The sequence below is a fragment of the Spermophilus citellus genome (assembly GCF_964194105.1).
Source record: "Spermophilus citellus genome assembly, chromosome: 17".
In the NCBI taxonomy this organism is placed as follows: domain Eukaryota; kingdom Metazoa; phylum Chordata; class Mammalia; order Rodentia; family Sciuridae; genus Spermophilus; species Spermophilus citellus.
This window is the reverse complement of record NC_138199.1, coordinates 71,024,834-71,051,434: the sequence shown is the minus strand read 5'-3', so window position 1 is coordinate 71,051,434 and position 26,601 is coordinate 71,024,834. Positions and strand designations below refer to the sequence as shown.

Below are 26,601 nucleotides of genomic sequence, written 5' to 3'. Positions count from 1 at the left end.
TGGGTGGACATGGAGGGCAGTCTGGGGTCCAGTCTCAGCTCTGCAACCTGGAGCAGCCCAAGTAGCCCCCCCGTGCCTCAGTTTCCCCATCTGTGTACATGGAGAGGTGGGCAGACAACCCTGTCATTGTGTCCATGTGAGTAAGGCTGGGCAGTGGGACCTGACCAGGAGATAGCTGAGGCACCAGGGCTTCTGCACTACGTAGGTCAGGGAGACTGATGGAGATTTCTGTAGAGCCCACTAAGGGGCCTCATATACATCAACCTCGTCCAGTCCTCACAACGACCCTGAAACAGGTGTTATCATCACCTCCACTTTACTAAGGCACAGAGAGGTGGGTAACTTGCCCAAAGATGCACAGCCTATAAGCGGTGAAATTGGATTCAAACTCAGTCCACCTCCAGGGTTCTCAGTTGGCAAATAGGAGCTGCCTCCCATCCCCACCTGTCCCTCTCACCTCCTCAGCACTATTGAGTATGAAAGGCTTTGTAAGGGTGGGGAAGGATGGGGAGGATGGGTCCTGTTTGGTTTCTCCTGAGCCCGGCTTGGTTTTGTGCTGCCGCTGACTCCCTCGTGAGCATCTCACACCCAGATCTGCCAAGGGTGGCCTCTGGCATAGGTGGCCCTGGGAGGCCCCCTTAGTCCCCAACCTGTCAGTTCCCTGCTATCAACATGGCGCCCCATCAGACACCCTGTGTTGGCCACACCTCCCCTGGGACCTGGGGCCTCTCAGGAACAGAGGGTGCACAGCCCGCTCCACGCGAGTCTCTCCACGGGGAGCAGCGCCCCACGCGCCCCTCCTGCGTCCCCCTTTCCTAGAACTCCCAGGAGCCCCCACCAACCTGGGCATTTCCAACATCGGGCCCCGCTCCGTGACCCTGCAGTTCCGGCCGGGCTACGACGGGAAGACCTCCATCTCCCGCTGGCTGGTGGAAGCTCAGGTGACGCCTGCTGCGGGGCTGGGGTGGCGGGTCGGAAGCCCACGGGTGACTCGCTCAGGGCGCAGATCCGGGCACCACCTCCAGGAATTCTGCTGGGTCGGGCCTCAGCCGCCATCCCTGGCCCCGCTCCCGAGGCCTCTGCAGTCACCTTCGGGGGCCTGGAGAGATGCTGGCCCCAGGCGGCACCCTCGGCTGAGGACCTCCCCTGGGCAGAGCTGGTGCGCACAGGCGCTGGGGCTCGGGGCACCCCATCTCGGCGCGTCTAAGGGTCACCCCTCTTCCAGGTGGGTGTGGTCGGGGAGGGCGAGGAGTGGCTGCTGGTCCACCAGCTCAGCAACGAGCCCGACGCCCGCTCCATGGAGGTGCCCGACCTCAACCCCTTCACCTACTACAGGTGAGGCGCGGCCGCGCGGGGCCCTGGGGGGGGGACAACTGGCCAGTCCTGCTCACACATCGCCCCACGCAGCTTCCGCATGCGCCAGGTGAACATCGTGGGCACCAGCCCTCCCAGCCAGCCTTCCAGAAAGATCCAGACCCTCCAGGCGCCCCCAGACATGGCCCCGGCCAACGTGACCCTGCGTACAGCCAGCGAGACCAGCCTGTGGCTCCGCTGGACGGTGAGGCCCCCCCCGGGAGCGGGCCCTGGGGTGGTGGGTATTCCCTTGACCCCCACCCTGTAAAGCCGTCTTGGCCTCAGAGGGGGCCTGCAGAGGGGGCCTATCCGCCTTCTCCTGGCTTCTTTTTTTTTTTTTTACTTTTTAAAAAAAATATACTTTTTACTTCTGTAGATAAACTGCCCGATAATCAACCATGGCTGAATGAGCCAACGCCCCCCAAGTGAGGGAGAGGCCAGAACGCATTTTACTGAGCACTGGCCAAATGCACATTTAATCATTTCAGAAACTATACAGAGGACACGTTATCCTCCCAATGTATAGCTTAAAAAAAAAAAAAAAAAAAAAAAAAGCAAGCCTCAGAGAGGTTATGAACTTGCCTTGGCCACACAGCTCTCTCTCTGAGGGTCTGGATTGAACAGTGGGTCTGCGCTTAGTCAGAGAGTGAGCACTTGCTGCTGAGCGGGAGGGGGCCAGTGAGATCATGAGGCTGTCACCCTGCTGGTCCTACAGGAGGCAGCAGCATGTGCTTCATTCAGAGTCAGGCCTTGAACCTCAGCAGGCCTGTGGCAGCAGGCTGAGCTTGGTCCCCAATTAGCAGAAGAGGAAACGGGGCAGAGTGAGGTTGGCAGCCTACCTAGCACCCTCACACCCTCCCATACCCCCTACTGGGGCAGAGCAAGGTTGGCCACCTGCCCAGCACCCTCACACCCTCCCATACCCCCTATGGCGCCTCTCAGACCCACTTGGCGGTGCACACCCGTCACTTTCTGCAGCAGGTGGGGCTCCACCCCACCTCGGGCTCCCCGACCCCTCGGTTCAGTTCCAGTGGTCTCTGGTCCACTTCACTAAGTGTCTGCAGAGGGTGGGGGTGTGTGTCAGCCACTGAGACAGGGCCAGGGAGGAGCTGGACTAAGTGGCTTCCAGTGTGGTGAGCTGTGGACCACGCATCCTTGGGAGGCCCTGGGGAGGCTGACCAAGAGGAGGGGACCACAGGTGGCCCAGCTCCACTCTGTCCAATACAAGGCAGTGAAGATCAGCTCTCAGCTGCAGGCCACAGGCACCCACCTCCTCTGCTCATCAGCACTGGCCAGGTTCACCAAACAACCTTGAGCCAGTGACCACGATCCCTCTGGCCTGGTGCTAATGCCTGGGGACAGAATCTCCCTTTTCTCTTTGGTGAGACTTGAACTAGCAGGAAGCTAAATATGCATCAGGAGAGACTGAGGTGTGCTGGATAGCAGGACTTCCTGGAAATGAGAGGGAATGTCCAGGGAATGTCCTCGCTGTGTGTCCGCTCCTCCAAGGGCAGCATGAGCTGAGGCCAGGTGAGTTAGGCAAGCGAGACAACCAGAGCCAAAGGCACTCAGTCTCCTAAACAGGACCAAGTCCCTGGGCAGGGGCGTAAGTTAGCCACATGCGCAGTGGAGATGGCCCTGCTCCTCCTCGGAACCTGGAGGGGAGAGGAGAGGAGGTGGAGACACCATGTGCACCCCCAGCCAGGCCAGGGCAGCACCTCTCGGGGACACTGGCAGCCGGGACGGTGGGCCAGGTCATCCTGCAGGCCAGGAAGAGGCCAGGCCCCAGGGTCGGGCAGTTCTCCCTGCACAGTGTCCGGGCCTCACGGCGCTCTGCCCCACCTCACCACAGCCTCTCCCAGAGATGGAATACAACGGGAACCCCGAGTCCGTAGGCTACAAGATCAAGTACAGCCAGTCGGACGGCCACGGCAAGACGCTGAGCCACGTGGTGCCGGACCGCGTGGAGCGGGAGTACACCATCGAGGACCTGGAGGAGTGGACCGAGTACCGCGTCCAGGTCCAGGCCTTCAACGCCATCGGGAGCGGGCCCTGGAGCCAGACGGTGGTGGGCAGGACCCGGGAGTCAGGTACCCCCCTCCTGTCCCTATCCCTCTGCCCTCAGGCTGTCCAAGGGCCAGCAGGCGGGGACCGTCCTCAAGCAGCCTGAGCAGCTTCCCTCTGCCTAGTGCCGGGCAGACCTTCCCCACTGCAGGGGCAAACTGCCCCTTCCCACCCTCAGCGTTAGCCCTGTTGCCCTGCGGTGCTGGAAAGAGCCCAAGATGGAGTCCAGGGAAGGGGTCACCCTCAGAACATTCCAGAAACAGAACCAGCAGCTCCTTTGGGGCCTGCCCAGGGGTCAGCCATAGAACAGGAGCCCCAGCCTCAGGGAGCCCTCATGTCCACGCAGGTCACCACCTGGGGCTTTCTCCTGGCCCTTTATATGACCAGGAGCTTCGGGGGCCTCCTGGTCCCTGTCCCCGTCCCTCCTCCCGGCACAAGCTCACTGAGGTCAGTCAGAGCAGAGGACAATGAGGGAGGCAAATCAGAAACCAGAACAGCATCTGGACATCCCCAAACCCAAGACCTCAGAGCAGAGTGACCGCCGGGTTGTCCTCTGAGGGAGCTGGCCACCGGAGCAGCTCCTCCGCCCCCACCCTGCTCCCCTCCCTCCACTGCAGAGGGACTCGGCTCAGTTCTCGCTCTCGGCTCCCTCCCTCCCTCAGTCCCGTCCTCTGGCCCCACCAACGTGTCCGCGCTGGCCACCACCTCCAGCAGCATGCTGGTTCGTTGGAACGAGGTCCCCGAGGCAGACCGCAATGGGCTGGTGCTGGGCTACAAGGTGAGTCTCAGGACCAGAGGGGGGCGGTCCCTGCACTGGGCACCCAGCCTCTCCATCCAAGGTGTCCTGCCTTGTCACCCGCAAGGCCTCTGCCTTCTAGAGTGGATATGGGGTCTGCCTGGCTTCCCATCAACCAGGAGTCCCCCGCCCTTAGGGGTGGGGAAACAGGGCCAGGTCCTTAGGGCTGTGCCCCTTCTTCCAAGAGGCCACGCTAGGGGGCCCAGCCTCGCTCAGCTCTGTCTGTATTTGTCAGGTTTTCGTTACTGTAACAAAGCACCCAGGACAGTTTCGCTTATAAAGAGGTTTGTTTAGCTCACAGCTGGGGAGGCTCAAGGACATGGTGTCTGCATAGGCTCTGCTCTGGTGAGGGCCCTCTCAGCTATGTCACATATGTGTCTCAGCTGGCCCCAGCAGGAGTTTGCTGGAAAGGTGGTCACGTCTTAGTCACATCTGGGTATAGGAAACTTGGGAGAGCTGAGCAAGGTCAGGCTCGGGCCTCCATGACAGTCTCCTGTGGAGCTCCCAAGGGGTCACATGAGAACTAGGTCAGTCCTGCCTGAGGTTAGGGCACACCCCTCGAAGGTCCCATCAAGCGGGGAACCAGCACCCATGCATGGGCCCTCGGGGAACAAAGCAACCCCAAACCGCAGCCTTCCAGGGCCTCTGGAGTTTTCTGACAGCTGCTCCAGCCTGACCTGGGACCTGGCAGACTCCTTGTCCCGTGTGTCCCTCCTCCCGTGAGCCTGAGGAGGCTACACTCCCTCCCAGCCCGTGTGCCCACCCGAGACTCCTCAGGGGCCATCCAGCTTTACAGCCGCGCAAGCCCCGTGTCCCGGCCCTCTGGGTGCACAGCTTTACCGTCACCCTGGGCCCCCTGGGTCACACTAGGTGCCCCAGTCGGCCTGCCCCGTCCCCACACGGCCTGCTCCTGGGCGCGAGCCCCTCCTGAGGTCCTCCCTGTGCCGGGCCCTGGCAGGTGATGTACAAGGAGAAGGACTCGGACTCCCAGCCCCGGTCCTGGCTGGTGGAGGGCAACGCGTCCCGCAGCGTCCAGCTCACAGGCCTGGGCAAGTACGTGCTGTACGAGGTGCAGGTGCTGGCCTTCACGCGCATCGGGGACGGCAGCCCCAGCCACCCCCCCATCCTGGAGCGGACGCTGGACGATGGTGAGTCCAAGTCCCAGCGAACCGGGAACGCCTGCGGGGGCCACCTTCCTCTGCCCCTCCGGCCTCGCCCCGGGATCCGGCTCTGCCCACGGGAGCCGTGGCCTCAGGCTCCTCCTGTGGGGACCGGTCACTCGGGGCTACCAAGTCTCTGCAAGGGGACACTGATCACAGCCTGTGTGTCCCTAAGGAAGAAAGGACGACGTGAGGATGGGCGGAGAGCTGGTCCTGTCTGTTGGTCTCTCTCCAGGGCAAGTGTGGGATCGGGGACTGTGCACCTGTTTGATCTCTGTCTTGTCCAGGGCAGGCTTGCTTCAGTGACATCTGTGAAAGGGAAAGTCTTGGTGTCTCCAGGGCAGCAGACTCCTGGTTCTCTTTCCAACAAAGTCACAGGAGCCGAGTACTAGCGTTTGTCCCTCCAGCAAAGCCCTGGGGCCAGGCGGACCCACGGGTCCTGGCCCCTCCCTCTCCCTCGCCCATCCTCACGCCCTGCCCACCACAAAAATGCCCAGATGCAGACAGGAGTGTGGGAGGAAGGCAGCGCCAGGTGTGGGTCCTCTGAAGTCATAAATCAAGCTGATGGACGGTGAAGTTAACTCTACCCTATCCTCCTGCCTGGACAAGTCCACGGGTACAGTGACCTGGAGGGCCAGCTTCAGGCTTGGAAACCTCGGACCTCTTGGCGTCCTGTGCTGGGAGGGGGCATCACCCCCACCCACCTTCTTCCCACCCACACCCCTCAGTCTCTACCCATACCCCCAGAAGAGCTGTCCTTGACCATCCCTGGGTTCGAGGGTCCAGTCTGCCCTCAGGAGGTGGCTCTGAGGATCTGGGATGCATGCTTGGGGTGGTCTGAGTGGGAATTCCAGAGTGAGATCTAGAGAGACAGATGTGCAGGCTCAGGGTGGTGCTTACTTACCATAGCCCCCCAGCCACCCCCCATAGTGGACGGAAGTCAGAGCAGGAGCTTCTAACCCAGACCAGCTGGCACGCAGCTCAGCGCAGGCGCTGACCTAGTACAACCAAGTCCCTGGTTCCGCCCCAAGCACTGCAAAACATAAGTCAATCTAAAGATGAAGCCCAGCCCCAGGCCAGGGCCCATCTGCCAGGTTCTAAGGGTGTGCACAGACCAAGCTGGAGCCCCGGGTGCTGCCAAGATCACCTGCTGGGAGGGCAGAACCCTCACTCCACCTTCTACACACCTATCTTGAGGACAGAAGCCTCCCCGAGCTTTGTGTCACTGGTCCCTGACCGGGTACTAGCCCGAGCAGCTGTCCATAGCGCTCACTGAGCCGCACGGAGTGACCCTGTCCCCCTCCACCCGCCGGTCTACTCTGCTGCAGCTGGACATGCTTGAGGCTGAGCAGAGCCTGTCAGCCTCTCCCCCTGTGTCCCCTCCAGTCCCAGGACCACCCATGGGCATCCTGTTCCCGGAGGTGAGGACCACGTCAGTGCGGCTGATCTGGCAGCCCCCCGCCGCCCCCAACGGCATCATCCTGGGTAAGCCCGGCCCCTCCAGAGCCCCGTCTGCAGGAAGGAGAGGGAGGCACATTTAGTGATGGCGAGAGGGGAGCAGGGGCAACAAGTGTCTGCGGCCCTTGAGAGTGGGACCCGAGTCTCGCTTCCCCGGCTGCAAGTTCCTGCCTGTTGCATGATCTGCTGCAGGACCAGATCAAGTTCAGACCCCAAGGACACTGGCTGGGGCCATGCCTCCGAACGCCAGTCCTCAGCCTCTGAGCACCTCGTAAACCTCCACGGCTGTTCCCTGGGGGGCCACGGGATGCACTGGCCGGTCCAGCCCAGCCATGCTCACAGCTGGGCCTGCACCCGGGAGGGAGGCCGCAGACCAGAGGCCCACTTCCCGCTCCAGGTTCCCTGGACACACACTCCTAGAGCCGAAGGCAGGGCTGAGCAAGTCCACTCCCCTGTGGCCTCTGCACCCTCACCTTTACAGGGGTGGCTTGCCAGGCCTGGTGGCCCACGGGCTTCTGGGGTCCCAGCCACTGGGAGCTGAGCAGGAAGATGTCCTGAGCCCAGGGGCTCCAGGCCAGCTGGCAACGTAGCGAGACCCAGTTTCTAAGAAATTAAAAATGAAACAGAAACTCACACATGCACACCCACAGACGGAGGGTGCACACCCACGCCTGGACGTGCCGGGCCTGTGCCGGGCCGTGCTATGGGGAACCCCACGCCTCACAAGACAGTGAGCAGGGCCGCATGCCCTTAGCCCAGAGACCCAGGCTGGAATCCAGCTCGGCCGCTTCCCAGCGGGCTCTGCCTCCTCTCAGGGCCAACGTAGGAGCCCACGCACTGTTCACACCCCGAGTCCACACTCCCCAAGGGCCACAGAGGTTTGTAAGTGACCCCAGGGCTCCAGGCAGACAGGGCCCGGCCCAGAGCCCAAGTGCAGACACTGCTGAGGCTGAGGAAGGCAGGACCTGCCTCCAGGGCCGCCCTCTCCCCCTTGCCCACAGCCTACCAGATCACGCACCGGCTCAACGCCACCACCGCCAACACCGCCACCGTGGACGTGCTGGCCCCCAGCGCCCGCCAGTACACAGCCACCAGCCTCAAGCCAGAGTCTGTCTACCTGTTTCGCATCACCGCCCAGACCCGCAAAGGCTGGGGAGAGGCCGCCGAGGCCTTGGTGGTGACCACCGAGAAGAGAGGTGACCGACCGCCCATGGGGGCTGGGGAGGCTTGGGTGGGGGGCAGCCAGGTCCTGGCCTGGAATGGCGAGTGAGCTCCAGCCAGGTGGGTGTGGCATACCTGCCATCCCAGCACGCAGAGGCAGGAGGATCGACAGTTCACGGCCAGCCTGGGCAATTTAGGGAGGCCCTAAGCAATTTATTGAGACCCTCTCTCTAAATACAAAGGGGGGACTGGGGTGTGGCTTGGTGGTCAAGGGCCCTGGGTTCCAGGAAAAGGAACGAAGGACACGGGTCTGGCCCAGAGACACACTCCTGGGACTCTGGCAGCCTGGCAGGTGCCTGACCAGAGGCAGAGGTGCTGGCTACAGGGTGGGGACCCTGCAGGGTCTGGGTGCATGGAAACGGGGGGTGGCACTGCTCATCTGCCCTGCCCCTCCGCCGCCTCCCAGACCGCCCGCAGCCCCCCAGCAAGCCCACTGTGCAGCAGGAGGACGTGAAGGCGCGCAGCGTGCTGCTGTCCTGGGAGCCGGGCAGTGATGGGCTGTCCCCTGTGCGCTACTACACCATCCAGACCCGCGAGCTGCCCGGCGGCAGGTGGGCGCTGCACTCGGCCTCCGTGAGCCACAACGCCTCCAGCTTCACTGTGGACAGGTGAGGCGGGTCCCCCCCAGCAGAGCCACTGTCCCCTGTTGGGGCCACCTCTTTGGTACTTCTGGAGCCTGGCGTCCCCCCTTCAGGAGGAGGAGCCTGCAGCCCTCGGGGCGACTCTGCCAGGGCCAGCTTCCCTCCCGACTCTGGCTCCCGGTGGCTGCCTGTCTCCTCCCGCCCTGCCCCTCCCGCCCGCCCGCCCGCTCCATCAGGAACACATTCACTTGCTGGGAAAGGAAATGGACCTCCAGAGGCCATTCTGGCTCTCCCTGGAGAGCCCCGCTCCAGCCCCGCCCTCCTCAGCTCTGGACTCAGGACAGGAAGGGCCATCTAGAGGGGCCCTGAGAGCTTTGAAACCCGGAGGGAGGTCTGGGTGGCCTTGTGACTGCCTGGGCCCCCGAGCTGGGCCTGGGGACCCGTGGCTTATCATTGCAGCTAAAGGGCCCCCATGAGGCATGGCCGGGGCTCTTGGTCCAACTTGACCCCTCTGTAACAGAGGTCCTTTCTGAGCCTCAGTGTCCCCATCTGTCTGGGGGGTCTGCCCCGCTTTCCTGAGCAGAGATACATCACTGAGACTGTGGCTGGACAGGGTCTTCGGGGGTCCTCCATCACTGAACCCCAACCCCCCACCCCCGACAGGCTCAAGCCCTTCACATCCTACAAGTTCCGAGTGAAGGCCACCAATGACATTGGGGACAGCGAATTCAGCGAGGAGTCGGAATCACTGACCACCCTGCAGGCCGGTCAGTGCCTCCTCCCCAACCTGGGTCTCTTGCTGTTGGCCCTCGGCTGCTTCCTGGCACTGAGGGGCCCCTTCTGGGGGGGGGGGGACAGGTCATGGGCTGCTGGGCCCTTCCACCTCCAGGGCAGAACCCCCAGGTGGTGAGGGCCGGAGGGGCCTTTGCCAGGGGCTCAGGTCCCAGTCCCAGCCGGACATTCACATGCATCCTTCAGATGTCTTGCCAGCTCTTGAGGAGGGGGCAGGGGCAGCCCAGGAGGCCTGTGGCTCTCGGGCAGCGTGGAAGGCTCGGGGCCGTGGGTCTGGACTGGGTCCCTCTCTCCCTCTGCACTGGCCCTTTGTTCTGGGAGGTTCTGGGTTGGTGGGCACACGGCGGTGACTCAGTCCACTGTCGGTGGAGTCTGGGCCCACGGCTCCCTAGGGCTGAGGCTCCAGCCCCCAGAGCCACCTGTCCGTCTCTCCACAGCCCCTGATGAAGCGCCCACCATCCTCTCGGTGACGCCCCACACCACCACCTCCGTGCTGATCCGATGGCAGGTACGGGCAGCAGCGGGGGGCTCCCAGAGGGACTCAGGCAAGCTTCGCACTGGGAACAGAAAGCCAAGACCCCCCCAGGGCACCTTGGGCCCGGGTTCTGTCCCCTAGAGCACACGGATAAGGCAGGACACAGGGACCCAAGCAGGCGTGTGCCGGTCACAGGACACTCTGCACACCCCACACACCTGCTCCACTCTCCAGAGACACCAGGCAGTGCCAGCACCCCGTACTGGTGGCGGGGATGCAGGAGGGGACACACAGGGCCCCAAGTCACACAGCTTGTGAGTGGCAGGGTCGGGTTTATAAACCCACGTCTTCTAAACTCCCAGGATCCCTCAGGTCCCCGGACTCAGCAGCCAGTGCAGGGGTCCCTTCCACGGGGACAGTGGGCTCCTGATTGGGAGCAGGAGCCCACTGTCCCGTGGAGGAAGCACCCCTCCTCCGTTGCCCTCCGGCTGCCTGCTCTTTAGAGGGCACCGCTGTCCTGCCAGGCCTGGGGAGGATTCTGGGCAAACCTCGCAGACCAGTCGGCCCTGGTATCCTGCCCGTCAGGACCCTCCTGCGCCCTCTGCAGGCCAGCCTCTGGCTCAGCAGGTCACCCGCAGACCCCAAGGTGGCTGCCTCTCAGGATCAGAGGGACGGGCACCAGGTTGTGCCCATGTGTGGCTGAGGCACGGGCCCGCAGAGGGGACACGTCCTTCAGTGGGAATGCCCTGGTACACCCAGGAGCAAGGGACAGGAGGGGCCAGAGCAGATTGGGGCCAACGTGGCGAAGGGGGCAGGGAGGTGCTGGTAGCAGCCAGGAAAGCCATTAAAGGAGCCAATAAAAGGCTGAACCATTTCAGCAGGTTTTGTAAAAGAGGTGTCATAAAAAAAGTAGCTCCCATCTTCTCTGGAAGCTTCTTCTCCAACTCAGCTTGGACGGGAGCAGAGAGCAAAGGAGAAAATGATGGTGGGGGGTGGGGCAGCACACATGGGCACTCACCCTCCCCTGTGCCGAGGAGCAGGGAGAGGGCTCCGCTGGCAGGAAGTGCTGGCCAGGTAGTCAGGAGGGCTCAGCAGGCCTGGGGAGAGCCGTGGAAGGGCTTCCTGGCCAAGGAACAGCTGGGACGTCCAGAGTTGTACTTCCAGGGCTGTGTGATCATGAGCAAGTGCCTTAACGTCTCTGAGCCTTGGTTTCCTTCCCTGTTGGAGGGAACTGCCTGGTGGTTCTTGCCTTTCCCTGCCTTACAGGGAATGCTGGGTGACTCAGCCGCCTCGTTGGAAACGCTTTGCGAATCAAAGATGCGCCATGTTAATTTGATTTCTTCATGTTGAGGCACAGCCCTCCCTCTGGGCTGCAGGAGGCATGATGGGGGAGAGGCCGGCGTGGGGTGAGCAGCGACCCGGGCCCCACTCATGTCTTACCCCCTTCCCTGCAGCCCCCGGCTGAGGACAAGGTCAATGGCATCCTCCTGGGCTTCCGCATCCGTTACCGCGAGCTGCTCTACGAGGGGCTGAGAGGCTTCACTCTCAGAGGCATCAACAACCCTGGGGCCAAGTGGGCGGAGCTCACCTGTGAGTGACATCTGAGGGTGGGGGCACCCTCCTCCTGCCCTGGCCCTCGGCTTCCCCCTAACCTCACCCTGCCTTCCTCCCGTGTGTGCCTTGTCCCGTCCCCATTTTCACTCCCTGTTTACTGAGCACCTTCTACACACCCCAAGACCCTGGGTCACACCGCGATGGAGACAAGATCCCTGCCCCTTGGAGTAGCCCAGAAAGAGGGGTCTAAGGCCCTGGGCAGGGCAGAGAGGGAGGCCGTTCCAGGAGACCCCGAGCAGGCAGGAGGGACATCTGAGCTTTCCAGGTTAAGGAGGCCAAAGGGACAGAAGCCAGGTCACTCCCCAAGAGCGGCTTTCAGGGCCCCTGTCACTTCTAGGGAGTTCCTGCCCTGCCCTGGGCCCTGGGGCTGCAGCCTGTCTCCACAGGAGCAGGAAGTAGCAAGAGTCCCTTGGAGGGCCCAGTGAGAGACCCCGCAGGGCCATCAGCAAGGGACACGCAGGGTTGGACCTATGTGTTAGGAGGGTCGCTTTGGTGGCTGAGGGTGACGACTTGGCCCGGGGACGGGGGGCCAGGGGCAGGGAGGCCAGTGGAGTCTGTTGCAGTGAAGTAGCCAAAGCAGGAGGCTGAGCCAGGCTGGCAGGGGGAGGCGCAGCGGGCGGCCAGTCTGGAGAGGACGTGGCGCGGGTGTCCCCTCCACAGGGCTCCACAGGGACTCATGGAGGGTCAGGGGAGCAGGCGGGGCGCAGAAGACCAGGGTACCAGGCCTGGTGGGGCCAATCGCCAAGAGAGGGGCCTGGGACCTGCCTGACCCCCAAGCCCCCCACAGGTCCCACACACACCGTGTCTCCAGCGGCCGATAGCAGAGCACGCCAGGTGCAGCCCCTAGCAAAGGAGCCTTAGCAAAGAACTGGAAGCACCGGGTCCAGGGGCTGGTCCTGGCCCCGCCGCACAGCCTGGCTGCGGTCAGCCCGCCGCAGGGCGCCCGTGTTTCCTGGTAGTAAAATTGTTTCTGGTTCATCTGAGAAAACTAACGACCCCGGTATTTAAATGTGGTTTTCCAGGGGCTGTACCTGGAGACAGGAGAGTGGGTTGGGACTAGAGGGTCCCCAGAGCTGTCCCCAGGGACGCCACCTGGGGCTCCAAGGGGTCCTCGTGACCCTGGGCCAGTGCCCCCGGGACGGGGCAGCGCTGACCTGCAGCAGCCTCTTCCAGCAGCACTCCCACCCAGGCCCCCAGGAAGGCGCAGCTCTGGCCCGCTCCTCCTCGGTGACCCTCCTCCCCTCTCGGCTTCCTGGGGGCGGGGACGTGGCACTAACCTCCTCTGTCTGCTGTCTCTGGCCCCCTGCCCGCTCCCCGTAGCCTTGTACTCCGTGCGGAACCTGAGCCGGCCCAGCCTCACGCAGTGCGAGCTGGACAGTAAGTCTTGCATGGCGGCCCTGGGGCGGCCCAGGCCTCCTCAGGGACGGGGAGTGGGTCCTGCAGAACTCCCGCCCCAGGCCGAGGCGCCCCGGGTGCCTGAGGAACAGGACCACCCTCCACACAAGTGACTCAAACCCAGGAAGCAGGAGGCCGTTACCAGACGGCCCACCCCGTCCCCGTTGGGTGTGGGGTAGGAGCCCGCAGCCTCCTGCAGGTGGGAGATGGTGGCAGGTCTGCAGTAGGAGCTCTGGGTGCCGCTGGGCAGGTGGGCAGGTGTCCATCGATGCTGCCCAATCTGTCCAGTTTGAGGTTCGTCTCAGCCCGCTATCTCCCCGCCCCAGGCCGCTCCTGCCCTGAGCGCTGGGCTGCGGCTCCCCAGCGGGGCCCAGCCACGGCTCCCCCTGTGCCTGCTGTTCCTGAAGCCCCAGCAGGGATCTTCCCCAGGCCACTCTCACGGGCCAGTCCAGACGCCCTCAACTGTACCCCTCTGACTGCGCAGGGGTCAGCCAGGAGACTCCCCCAGTGCCTAGAACTTCCACCTGGGGAAGGGGGAGGGGAGGGAGCCGGAGAGGGAGGGGTGCAGAGGGCAGGGAACCTTTCAGCCACCCCCACAGGGACAGAGTCTCCCACCGGGATGGATGGAGCCAGCTTTGCCAGGCGTGACCCCCTAAGCCCCAAACTTGGCAAAACGAGGGGCTTCCGAGGCCAGAAGTCCCGTCTGGCAAGCCTCCCTCTAGGGCTGAGTGGGGGCTGGCGCTGCAGCTGGGGGCAGAGCGTGCGCTTGGCATCCAAGGGCCCCGAGTCCACCCACAGCACTTCCCCCAGGAAAAGAGCCGGCACACGGGGACGATGGGGCCACAGCTGGGGCAGGGCTGGGAACTTGCCTTCACAGTTGTAGGACATAGGACAAGCAGGGAGCGCCTGTCCCCTGGCCCAGGACACCCGGGACAGGCTGGGTTTACACAGTTGTCCCAGCATGAATGTTAACAGAGCCCTTTCAATCTCAAGTGCCCAGTGGGATAATGTCCCAGGTCACCCTCGGCCTGGAGGCCAGCAGCCGCACCTCATGTCAGAGTCTGCAGAGGGAGTCGGAGAGCCCCGGGGCGCCTCCTCCCTGTTTTCTCCTGAACCTTCACACAGGGCTGGGACCGCGGGGCCTCGTGCCTCTGGTGGGCTCCTTCCGGCCGGGACGGTGACCTCTGTCCCCTCCCCACTCTCGCCCGCAGACCTGAACAAGCACAGGCGCTACGAGATTCGGATGAGCGTGTACAACGCCGTGGGCGAGGGGCCCCTGAGCCCCCCACAAGAGGTGTTCGTGGGGGAGGCAGGTGAGTGCGCCCACCCAGCCCCAGGCACTCCCACCGCTGGGCTCTCCCTGGAGTCCCCTCACTAACACACCACCCGCTCTGCCCCCAGTACCCACAGCAGCGCCCCGAAACGTGGCCGTCCACAGCACCACAGCCACGCAACTGGATGTGACCTGGGAGCCACCCCCGCTGGACAGCCAGAACGGAGATATCCAGGGCTACAAGGTAGGGGTTCCGAGAGAGTAGGGGGTGCAGAGGGGCACAGGCAGGACTGGGGCTGGGTGCAGGCCGAGAGGTCCCAGGCCCCACCTTCTCCCACGGGGTCCACTGTGCACTGCCACCTTGGCTGTGACCCAAGTCACACAAACATTGTACAGCTGGGACCAACTGACGCTCATTCTCTCCAGTGTCCCGGGGGCAGCTGGACCCAGATATAAGAAATCCAGCCACACCTCTGCTCTTAGCATCCCTGAGCGGCACCCCTGCCCTGCCAAGCCCAGCCCCAGACATATGGCCCCTCCTAGGAGTTATTTGGTCACCTGATCACAACATTGATACTAATGAGATGCCCAGTGGACAAGCTGCCGCTGGCTCATTTGAAATCTCTGCTCAAAAATCATTTCTAGATTTTGGATGATGGTGTGTGTTCTAATGGGTCCCTAAAATTCATGGAGCCCTTTGGAACGCTTCAATCCTCTCCTCGAAAGCCCATTAGACAGATGGGTTTGATACCAGTCGCCATCACACAGATGAGGAAACCAAGCCAGTTCAGGTGACTTTGATACACAGGAGGAAACCCATTATACAGACGTAGCCCCTGGTGTAGAGGCCCACGGACGGGTGAAGAGACCAAGGCCTTCCGTGGGTAGCCTGTCGAGGTCACAGAACAGCAAAGAGTCAGAATTCAGGCCTCTGGCCAAGGAGCATGTCCCCTTAGTTGGAGACGTTGGGACTCGCAGCCTCGGCCAGCTTGGAGGCCTGCGCCACCCCCAGCCAGAGTCGGGTCCACTCTGGTAGCTGGCTGGTCCTGGTCAGTACATGTCCTTCCAGAGAAAAGCCCTGGGCAGCATCCTGGGGTGTGGGCCCGCAGGGTGTGAGCCGCAGGGCCTGGTGACCCCTTGGGCCAGCCACAGCAAGGCCCAGCAAGCCTCCCACGCAGCCCAGGGAAGGCAGAACCTAGGAGGGAGAAGGAGGGAGGAGGGAGGAGGAGGGAGGAGGAGGGAGGAGGGAGGAGGGCGTCTTGCCAAGGAAGCTCCCGAGATGGATGCCACCCTCCAGGCTCTGCCCAGGCGCGCCAGCTGGGAGAACCCGATCCTGCACCCCAGCATATGCCTCCCAAGGAACGGGCAGGGCGCCGTGCGGAGCCAGCGCAGGCTGGCAGCTACCAGACTGTCGAGGTTTGAAAGTTGTGAGTTCACACACAGATCCAGGAAACGTGTGGGCGCCGAAGCACCGCACAAAGCACCCAGGACAGGCACCGGTTCCAGAAAACACCTCGGAACCTGAGCAGCCGCCGTGGCGCAAACCGAGGAAACGTACACGGGCTGACATCAGCCTTGGTTCACCTGGGGGAGCCACACATTCGTGTCACCGCCCAGCAAGCGCGGCTGAAGTGATCCTGCATTTGGGTCAGGCTGGGTGCCGTGTGCGTGGACGGGCACCTTCATTTGCAGGCCTCAAGCACCATCTCTCAGTCACTGGTTAACAGGTGTCTATTGAGCAGTTATTTTCTGCCCAGCATTGTTCTCAGTGAGCAAAGAGACAATAGGAGCTTGAGTTTTTAGGGGGGAGGAAACCACAAATGTTCAAAATAAGTAATACTGCCAGATGATTCATCAGGTCCAGGAAGGGAGGGCTTAGATCCAAGGGGGAACCTCAAAACTTTAAACAGGGCTGTTAGGGAAGAGCTTAATGAGGAAGTGAGACCTGAACAAAACTTAAAGGAATACAGGGCACAAGGCACGTAGACGCAGAGAGGAACATTCCAGGAAGAGCAAAGGTCCTGGGGTAGGCCAGGCTTTGGAGTGTCCACAGAGCAGCGGGGAGCCCTGTGAGCCCCCAGAGTGACTTGGGGAGCATGACGAGAGATGAGTGCTGAGCAGGCCAGGCACCGAGGGCCCTCGGGGGCTTGGATTTTTACCCCAAGAAAGATGACAGCCCAGGAGGGCTTGGGCAGAGGAGAGACACTGAGATTGTGGACTTGGAGGGTCACTCTGGTTGCTGTGCTGAGAAATGAAAGGTCAGAAACTGGAGAAGGGTCTGATCCAGCCAGATGAGGTGACCCTGGGACTCACGCCAGGCAGAGCAGCCGTGGAGCGTGGTGGCCTCGGGCTCCGCACTAAAGGCAGAGCCAGAGGAACTGAGGGCCTAGGAGAGGGGACCCAAGAGGAGGCCGGAGGGGATCCAGGGTCCAGCTCCACATATGTCCAGTGCAAAACCTCTGCTGGACATCTGCAGGACCCTGAAGAGAGGCTGGGGACACAACGGACCTCCAGCTGGCTCTAAGCTGCAGATGTGGACTGTGGAGCCCTCCACAGGGAGACGATGCTAAGACCAAGAGGTTAACAGACATAAAGGAGGTTCTAAGCCTGACCTGAGAAAGGTCGTCCACAGGAAGGCCCTTCTGGAGGGAGGCACCCCACGGCCACCGCCTGGGGGAGAGGAGCAAGGTGCAACCCGGGAGGCAGTCACGTGACGTTAAATGGACATCACACCGATCTCCTTCTGCAGGTCTTGGTTGCTTTATTTAAGATTCTAGAATCCAGCCAGACAATTCGGCTTAGTGGGATTGGCAGAGCACAGCCCACCAGCCCCTCCAGACACCACCTGCTGGAAGTTAACTCTTATGGGGTCAGGTGTGGAGACGCACTCCATGATCCCAGCGGCTCATGAGGCTGAAGCAGGAGGATGGCAGGTCCCAGGCCACCCTGGGGGACTTAGTGAGGCCCTGCTTCAAAATAAGAAGTTTTAAAAAGGGCTGGGGATGTAGCTCAGTGGTAAAGCGCCCCTGGGTTCAATCCCCAGCACCAAAATATAATATATATACAGAAATATATCCCCAGTGCCAAATATATTTTTTCCAGGAAGAATCTGTACTGAACCCATGGACTTTACCTTGTCATTATTCCTAAACCCACCGACCAGCCATGGTTGCCACAGCATTTTTGTTTTGCGTGAAGGATTATTAGCAACTTTGAGATGGTAAAGTGCACAGAGGATGTGCATAGGTTGAATGCAACACTACAACACCCTAGAGAAGAGACCTGAGTACCCTCGGATTTTGGCCTCTGAAATCCCCAAGGACTCAGGACAGGGTCGTCCAGGGCTAGGACAAGGCACCATACCCAGCGGCCTCCCACCCGGGCCGTGCGCCTGCATTAAAGCCTGGCTCTCCCGAGACGACTGGTCTGCGCCCAGCGGGGGGATTTCACTCTGGCTGCAGCTCAGCCAGTTTCAGGTGCATCAGGACAGGACAGAGACACAGCAGAGAGGAGTGGATAGAGGGGACAACCTGCAGGATGGGAGGAAACACCTGCAGACGGTGCCCCTGATGGGGAGTTCAGAGCCAGACCATGGAGCTCACTCAACTCAGAGCAAGAAAACAGTAACCCGATTTAAAAGTGGGGTGAAGGACCCCAGTAGACCGTTCTCAAGAGAGGACCCATTAATACCCAGCAGGTATGGAAGGGTTCTCAACGTCACAAACGACCGGGAAGTGCAGGTGGAAGCCAGGGCCACATATCAGCTCCCACCTGTCGGGGAGGTGTCATCCAGGAGTCACAGATAGCAGGGGACCTGGGGAACCCAAACCCTGTGTGCTGTCCGCGGGGTGCAGATGGCCGGGCCACCGTGCCGAGCAGCCTGGAGGTTCCCTAGGAGGTTAAAAATCAAACTGCCATATTATCCAGCAGCCTCACTTCCGGGTATTTATCCAAATGAAGTGAAATCAGTTGGGCTTTTTGTGGGGTTGGTACTGGGGATAAGAGCCCAAGGGCACTTTACCGCTAGGCCACATACCCAGCCCTTTTTATTTATTTATTTATTTATTTTTGGAGATAGAGTCTAAGTAAGTTGCTGAGGCTGGCCTAGAACTTGTGATCCTCCTGCCTCAGCCTCCTCAGTCTAAGATTACAGGTGCTACCAGGCATGGCTGAAATCAAGATTTCCTTTCTTTTTTTTTTTTTTTTTTTGGTATTAAGGATCGAACCCAGAGCACTTTGTGACCAGGCTACTCTCCACCGTCTCCCTCTCAGAGAAGAGAAACTGGGTTTAAACGGGCTGGCTGCAACATTAAGCTAAGAACAAAAGAACAAAAAAAAAAAAAAAATCACACAACACAGAGGAGTTTTTTTTTAAATCCAGGGCAGGACGCTCTTTGACCTTAAGGGTCACACTTCCTCGCTGGAAAGAGAGAGGACCTGAGTTTGGTTTATTTTATAACAGGGATATCAAAGGCAGGGATAAGGTTTCAAGGCGGAGTCTTGCTTCCTGATGTCTGTGGTCAGCAGATTGATGACATCTTTTAGCAGGTCACACCCATCTCAGGTGCTGTGCGGGGTCTTAGTCAGAGCTTGAGGGGGGGCTCACCTGCATCAGGAAATCAGTCCCTGACCAGGAGTCCACCGTGCTAGATCTACCCCTCCTCTGGCTACTGTGTGCAACGGTCCCCACACACGGCCCATGGATGGCTCGCAACAAGCTACATCCCCAATCCTTTTTATTTATTTATTTTTTTAATTTTGAGATAGGCCCTCACTAAGTTGCCAAGGCTGGCCTGAACGTTAGATCCTCCTGCCTCAGCCTCCAGAGTTGCTGGGACCATGGGTGCACCACTGCACCCGTCTTGAAACCAGAATCTTGAAGAGATATTTGCCTCCCCTATTCATTGCAGCCTGATCCATCACAGCCAAGATGTGGAACCAGCCTGAATGTTGATCCGTGGGTGAGTGGGTGGAGAAAGCGCAGCGTGGATGCAGACAGGCAGGGAATGTTACCCAACCTTCAGGAGGGAAAGCCTGCCGCTCGCACCTGCACCAACCCAGAAGACATTCTATTAAGTGAAATAAGCCAAACACAGAGAGACACATGCTACTTGAGCTCTCGTACACATGGAGTCCAACTCAGTGGCGAGGGAAAAATAAAATAGTCAAACTCATAGAAGGGTGATTGCCCGGCCAGGGAGAAACGGAGACATGGCCCAGAGCCTAAGAAGTCCAGTTACACCGGCAGATTCGTTCTGGGGGGGTCTCGTGTACGGCTGCATAGTGACGAGCTTATAGAACCGCACAGTGGGAATTTGCTGAGGGTAGAGCTTAAGTGTTCTCAGCACACACAGAAGAAAGGGCAGGCCAGGAGCAGTGGTCACACCTGAAATCCCAGCAACTCAAGTGACTCAGGCCAGGCACCATGGTGCACACCTGAAACCCCAGCAGCTCAGGAGGCTGAGGCAGGAGGATCGCAAGGTCAAGGCCAGCCTCAGCAACTTAGGGACTCCCTGTCTCAAAATAAAAAGGGCTCGAGGTGTCACTCAGTGGTTAAGTGCTCCTGGGTTCAATCCCCAGGATCAAGAGGGGAAAAGAGTAACTGTGAGCTGGTGGGTGTGTGGATGCGCTTGGTTGCAGGGGTCGGTTGCGCGGAGCATGGCCTTAAATAGAGACAATTTTTATTTGTCGATTACTTCAATAAATCTTAAGAAAAGGACAGGGCACTGAGCAGGTAGAGGACAGTGGTGGCACGTCACACGCTCCTGAGCCAACCCTGTCTACGGGAGGCACATCCTCGCCTGCAGTGTTTCCCGGCACCAGGCATGACCCTGGGCACCTGGGACATGGGAGCCCAAGGGGCCCGGCGCCTGCCTCTGGAGCAGGTGTCCTGGCACTGCCACTCAGCCGCCGGCCCCCTGGGGACCTGGACCTGGCTCAGGCCCTTTGTGTCCTTCCTGCTGTTAATCATCGTCTAACGAAGCCAGCTGCGTTCAGTGCCCAGACAAGAAGGCTTGTCTGTGTGTATGCCACCCCTGGTTGGTCCTGCGCCCTGACCTCCCCTCCCCAAGGGCCAGGGGCCAGCCATGACCCTCCCGCCCGCCCCACCCCACCCTGTACCACGGCTGTTGTTCACAGGGCACAAACACATTCTGAGATGTGTGTGTGTGTGTGTGTGTGTGTGTGTGTGAGACCAGCAGTTGAACCCAGGGTCTCAGGCGTGCTAGGCAGGTGCTCTACCACTGAGCTACACTCCCAGTCCTCTTTATGTTGAGACAGGGTCTCTCTAAGTTGCTGAGGCTGGCCTCAAAGTTGTGGTCCTCATGCCTCAGCCTCCTAAGTAGCTGGGATCACAGGTGTGCGTCACTGTCCCCAGCTTATTTCCCTTCTAATGCCTTTTTCTGACCCCACATCTTCTTCCAGTCATCCCCATTCTTTGGCTGGTCCCTTGGCAGCATAATTCTTCAAAAAGAATCTCCTGGAGGGGCTGGGGTCATGGCTCAGCAGTTCAGCACTCACCTAGCAGTGCAGGGTGCTGGGTTCAATCCTCAGCACCACATACAAATAAAATAAAGGTCTTGTGTCCAACTACAACTAAAAAAACAATTTAAAAAAAAACTTAAATAATCTCCTGGAATTTCTTCTTCATCCAACTCTTCTCCTCTTGTGTTCTCTCTCTCTCTCTCTCTCTCTCTCTCTCTCTAACTGTGGATTGAACCCAGGGACACTTAATCACTAAGCCACATCCCCAGCCCTTTTTATTTTGAGGGCCTCACTAAGTTGCTGAGGCTGGCTTTGAACTTGCGATCCTCCTGCCTCAGCCTCCCAAGCTGCTGGGATTACAGTCGTGCACCACGGTGCCTGGTACGTTCTCTCTTGAACCCCCTCTGAGTAGGTTCCCAATCCATCACCATGGAAGTGTTCATCCCTGGTCACCGTGCTCAGATCTCGGGTCTCGTCCTGACTTGGCAGCTGCTGGACAGGCCGTCCCTCCCTCCTCCAGGGCGGCTGGCTTCTCTGGCTTCTCTGGCCAGAGGCTCCGGCTCACTCTCCTTTGCTGTTCCAAATCTCCTCCCAACACTGAGTGCCAAGGCCCCCAGGAATCCAGCCACAGCCTCTATCTACGGGAGTCTGCCGATTCTCCTGGTGTGCGTTTCCGAATCCCACCTAGGGGCCGACCTTAGCCTTGACCTTTCCCCTCAACGCAGGAGCCCTCGTCCCGTGGCGGTGAATGGACAAGGGAGGAATGAGTGGCTTTATGTATGACCCCCTCAACTCCTGCCCATCCACCCATATGAGAAGAGGCTGACCTTCATGGGCTTCCTCCAGATAAACTGAGACCTTGAAAAGCCGGACATTGAGGGCTGGGGATGTGGCTCAAGCGGTAGCGCGCTCGCCTGGCATGCGTGCGGCCCGGGTTCGATCCTCAGCACCACATACCAACAAAGATGTTGTGTCCGCCGAGAACTAAAAAATAATAAATATTTTAAAATTCTCTCTCTCTCTCTCTCTCTCTCTCTCTCTCTCTCTCTCTCTCTCTAAAAAAAATTTACTTAAAAAAAAAAAAGAAAGAAAAGCCGGACATTGGAAAGCATGCGGAAACCCCTCCGGCCAGCAGGGGGCGCCAAATGATCTCGAATCCTCCAAGAGGTGCCCTTGGTTCAAAGTTGTAAACTAGTCAAAGAATCTGCCAGACTGGGTAACCAGGAGTATCAGCCCCTGCTGGAGGCGAGATCAGTGGAAGCACCATGGGGCACCTGTTGCGCTCCTGGCCCGAAACCTGCAGACAGCTACCTTCCAAAGCCAGCCACGCCCCCACGCCCGCCCCCGGAGGCACTGGGCCATACCTGTTCTCCTGACCTTCACCTCCCATGACAACCGGGAGCTGTATACATGACAAAACTGCAGCTCAGAGAAGTCACCTGGCCAGGTCACTGCTAGTAAACAGTGTGGCCTGTGCTTCCTGGAGTCCTCGGTAACCTGCAGCAGGTCTGGGGGCCAGTGGCTAGGGCTCACCCTCCCCCAGCCGCTCCCAGGTGGGGTGCTGCTGCCCGTGCACCCCCTTCAGCCGGGGTGGACAACTCTGTTGGTGCTCACCTCTCGGCTCAGCTTCCTGCCTGACAGCTGGCAGATTCCTCCAGGATCTGTAATCAGAGGCTGATGTCCAGTGGGAGGTCCTACAGGGACTGAGAAGGAGCCGCCAAGGACTGAACCCCGTGGTGTTGACAGTCCCACTGTCAACTAGGGCCCTTGGCTGGGAAAAGCCAGGCCTTGCAGAGGTTTCTACAGCATCTCCTAGAAACTCCTGTTTCCTGGACGCCTCACCCAGCAAATGTGTCTCTAAGGCCCCTGGGCCAGGGCCAGGAGGGGAGCCCTGTGTCTCTGTCCCCTCACTCCCACAGTCCTCTGTGCCCACAGATATATTTCTGGGAAGCCCAGCGGCAGAACCTGACGGAGCGCGTGAAGACGCTTTTCCTGGCTGAGAATGGCGTGAAGCTCAAGAACCTGACCGGCTACACCGCCTACATGGTCAGCGTGGCGGCCTTCAACGCTGCAGGAGACGGGCCGCAGAGCGCCCCCACCTGGGGCCAAACCCAGCAAGCAGGTGGGGAGAGACCCCAGGGAGGGGCTGGTCTGCCTCAGAGGGGCAGCTGCCTGATCCGCTGAGGATCTGGGCTGGGCACTCAGGACCCCAAGACATCCTCAGGGTGCGAGATCCCAGCCCCCAAAGAGGGGCCCAGACACGAGAGCTCAGAAAAGAGAAGCTGTCCCCATAAGCTGTGAGAAAGCCCCCACATCTCACCGCACTCACCCCGGCCCCAGATCACTACTATCCCCTGCCTGGCTCTCCCCTCCTCCCTTCATCCCCCTGCCTCTGTTCATCCGGCCAATATTTGAGCGTCCTCCATGAGCCCACATTGTGCTTGATGCCAGGGACAATTGGAACAACAAATCCCCACCCTGGTGAGGGGCGTGAATCAAAGCAAATAGATTAGTTAGCCACAGTGGATGACTTGGCCTCAGGAAGGTGGGGACATCTGAGCTGAGGCTTGGGTGAGAAGAGGCCAGCTGTGGGAAGTTCAGGAGGGGGTGGACCTGATGGGGAGGTTCCCGACAACAGGTGCAAAGGCCCAGCAGCTGGAGGACAGTGCAGGGACACAGAGAAAGCCCAGTGCCCACAAGAAAATGGGGTGAGGGTGAGGCCTCTGAGGGCCTGGGGGATTGGGGTGAATTCTAAGGGGCATGGAAGCCCTTGGAGGGGTTAAGCAGTTGAGCAATGAGATCTGGTTAATATTTTGAAAATCATTGCTCTTAATGCCGGACAGAGGACAGACTGTGAGGAGAGAGGCTGGAGGCAGGGAGGCCAGACGGGAGGCTGGACAGGAGGGCAGATCAGAGAAGGCAAAGGTAGGGATTCTGTGGCCAGAAAATGTGGAGCAAGCCATGTAGGACCCAAAGCCTCTTCCTGGGCAGAACCACCCTGGATCCTCCTTCCAGTACCCATAATGGGCAATACCAGGGAAAGGTCTCCCCATAAAACACATCTGTTACCCAAGGTCCTCCAGCTGGTCATGGGGGAGCAGAGGCTGGAACCCGGGATTCCTGGGAGAACCAAGAGTTCCCACTGCATCTTTACTGAACCCTAGGAACCTTTCCTGGCCATTCTGTACGACAACTATTTGCGTAGCCTGTCCATTGTGTCGGATGTTGTAAGGAACCTAGAGAGGATTTGGGGCATGGGAAGAGGGGTATAGGTTCTACACAGTGCCATTTTATTTGAGGATCCTGAGCTTTTTGCATCCATGGGGGTCCTAGCACCTGTCCCCATGGTTACAGAGGACCACTGCCGGCTTCTGCCCCCGCCTCCCCACAGCCCCCTACCCTACCACCCCAAAGCTCGCCTTGCAGCGGATCATGTTTGTTCTTAAATAGCTGCAGGGAGCAGGCGCCCCAGGCTGAGGCTGGGCTCTGAGCATCCGACTGTGCAGGTCTCTTGTCTGTCTGTCTGTCTGTCTGTCTGCTTGTCCCAGCCAATCTCGGCCAGCGTGTTGGGGCCGGATGTGAGGCTCTAGGAGTCTGGAAGCTCCTGTGGCTGCAGCCGCAGGACAGAACATTCTGTCCCATGTCTCTACCCAGGGGAGGCAGGAAGGGCCCTGAGCTCACCTCCCTCCTTCAAAGGCGCTTGGGACGGAGCTGCCCACACTGCCTCCCGAGCTGGCGCTTCTGGAGCCGGAAGCCCGTCCAGATTAGCTCCAGCCCTGCGGGGAGGCAGCGCCGGACAATAATAGCCTGTCCATCCGGGACACGTGGAGGGGGTGCTTCCTGCCTCCCTCTTGGTCCCCCTCTGAGGCCCCCCACCCCATGTTTCAGGACAGCGGCTGAGAAACATCCCTTCTCCTCCGGAGCCTTCGACTGTCCTTGGCTCTGGCTCCCCCTGACAGCATGGTGTCTCTGGGACGAGCTGGGGCCAGGGGAAGGCCACTCTGCCGGCTACGTCCCGGCCTCTCCTTGATTAGTGTCCTCCTGGTGGTCTGAGGCCCGCACACCCCACCTCCTCACTCACCAGGAAAGTCGAAAGCTGCACCCCTCAAAGCCAGGAAGTAGCCTTGCCCCACGGTGACCCTGGAGGTGCGATGGCTGGCCCCGGGCCGCTAGCCAGGCTCACAGCCGCTCCTCAGGGACAAGTCCAAATTCTCCAACCTGAGGCGGAAATGCAGCTCCCTTTTCTTCCTGTTCCAGGGACTTCAATCTGGGAAATTCGAGTGCTAACATGGAGGGAGGCGGGGAAGGGGTCCAGTGGCCTCTGGTGACCCCTCCTGCAGCCTTGCTCTAAGCCAGGCATTCTTGTTCTTCCCGGGCCCGGGCCCAAGCACTCCCGCTAGTTTCTTGGAACCAAACCCAACACTTTGAACGTCCGCAGAAGGAGAAAACAAACCCCTGTGCTGTCTCCGCAGCCCCCAGCGCGCCCAGCTCAGTCAAGTTCAGCGAGCTGACCACGACCTCAGTGAACGTGTCCTGGGAAGCTCCGCAGTTCCCCAACGGTGTCCTGGAGGGCTACAGGGTGGTCTACGAGCCCTGCACCCCAGTGGACGGTGAGTGGACCTGCCCCACACAGCCCCTGTCCTCCGGGGTCCCTGCCACAGTCGCTGTGCACTGGTTAGAAGCAGTGAGAGTCTTCCCCCCTTACAAACAGGGAAACTGAGGCCCAGACCAGGAAGAGGTGTTCCCCAGGCTGAATACCAGCAAGCTGAGGGCAGCATTCTACACCCCCACCTTCTAGACAGAGAATCCTAAAATCCCTTCTTCCCCTCAGTCAACCCCAAGCAGAGCAGCCAGGGAAACTGAGTCTCCAAGGTGGACAGGTCTGTCTAGGGACCCTGAAGAAGGGGACCGCTGGCAGTCCTGTCCTACTCCAGCACCTCCCGAACCCTAGAGTTCTCAGCCCTCCTCCAGGGCCGACCTTCTTTGCCCTTTGGAGGGTCAGTAACCCCTTTGAGAATCTGCTCAAAGCCTCGGAGCCTCTCCCCAGGAAGATGCACAAGTCGGGGGTCACTGCACCCCTCATGCCATCTGCCAGCTGCAGATCAAGAGCCCTGCCCCACAGATGCCCCTCACACCTGAGCCCCGCTCATCAAAGCTGCCCTCAGACCCCTCCAGCCCCCCCTCTCGGCCCCACTTCCAGGCCCCAGGCAGGGCTCCTTGGACCCTGATGGGGACATCAGACTCTTGCCTGCTTTCCTCCCCCCAAGGCTGCCCAGACACGGGGTGTGAGCGAGCTCAGCTGAGCAGGGTGCCCAGAAACAGCTGTTCTTCTGTTATCACCCATCTCCTGGGGACCGGGGTCTTAGAGGCAGGGAGGAGGCTGGGTGGCTTGAGGCCTGGGACTTGCTGGTTCTAGTGAGCTGTTGGGCAGTGGCTGGCCTGCCATGGGTGCTCTGGTGGCAGGAAGTGACCACTTCTGTGATCATCCCTCTTGCTCTCAGGCCTCCCAACAATGGAGCCTGGCAAGTACAAGGGGCGGATCCTGGGAACACTCTGCTGCCAGCAGTTCTGGGTCAGTGGAGGGAACAATGACCCTCAGTCTCCCCGGCCACCACCTGGGTGCCAGGAGCTTGTCCCGCAGAGTGGACCTGTACGTTATGATACCAAGGGGGAGTGGGGCCTGAGGAGAAGACCTGGGGACAGGTCCCAGGACGGAGGTCACAGAGACAAGATGCAGGGGGTCAGTACAAGCTTTCAACACAGTGGCCTCTGCCTGGCCTGTCCAGGGATCTCCCGCCTAGAGGGTCACGAGCGCGTCTCTCAGTGTGCAGGATCCACTCGGCTGAGCTGTATCTGCTTACGTTTTCCCGCCCTCCCCATCACAGCCCAGCTCACCATGAGGCTGGACGAAGCCCTGTCCAGACAGCGTGGTGTCT

General features: G+C 60.2%; 1 protein-coding gene across 3 annotated transcripts in view; it reads left to right on the top strand.

Moving 5' to 3' along the window:
* The window catches only part of SDK2 (sidekick cell adhesion molecule 2), a 233,674-nt gene that overhangs the window by 184,520 nt on the left and 22,553 nt on the right, over positions 1-26,601 (top strand). For 2 of the 3 annotated variants that reach the window (XM_081270315.1, XM_081270314.1), the window contains exons 22-38: positions 820-941; positions 1,226-1,335; positions 1,408-1,558; positions 3,206-3,443; positions 4,080-4,195; positions 5,172-5,361; positions 6,760-6,858; positions 7,833-8,027; positions 8,459-8,660; positions 9,297-9,400; positions 9,863-9,933; positions 11,355-11,490; positions 12,835-12,891; positions 14,121-14,222; positions 14,311-14,426; positions 22,601-22,787; positions 25,138-25,275. In XM_081270315.1, the coding sequence (XP_081126441.1) occupies positions 820-941; positions 1,226-1,335; positions 1,408-1,558; positions 3,206-3,443; positions 4,080-4,195; positions 5,172-5,361; positions 6,760-6,858; positions 7,833-8,027; positions 8,459-8,660; positions 9,297-9,400; positions 9,863-9,933; positions 11,355-11,490; positions 12,835-12,891; positions 14,121-14,222; positions 14,311-14,426; positions 22,601-22,787; positions 25,138-25,275 (2,334 nt within the window). The remainder of the gene's footprint in view (positions 1-819; positions 942-1,225; positions 1,336-1,407; positions 1,559-3,205; positions 3,444-4,079; positions 4,196-5,171; positions 5,362-6,759; positions 6,859-7,832; positions 8,028-8,458; positions 8,661-9,296; positions 9,401-9,862; positions 9,934-11,354; positions 11,491-12,834; positions 12,892-14,120; positions 14,223-14,310; positions 14,427-22,600; positions 22,788-25,137; positions 25,276-26,601) is intronic. The other variant, XM_081270316.1, reaches the window with a different exon arrangement.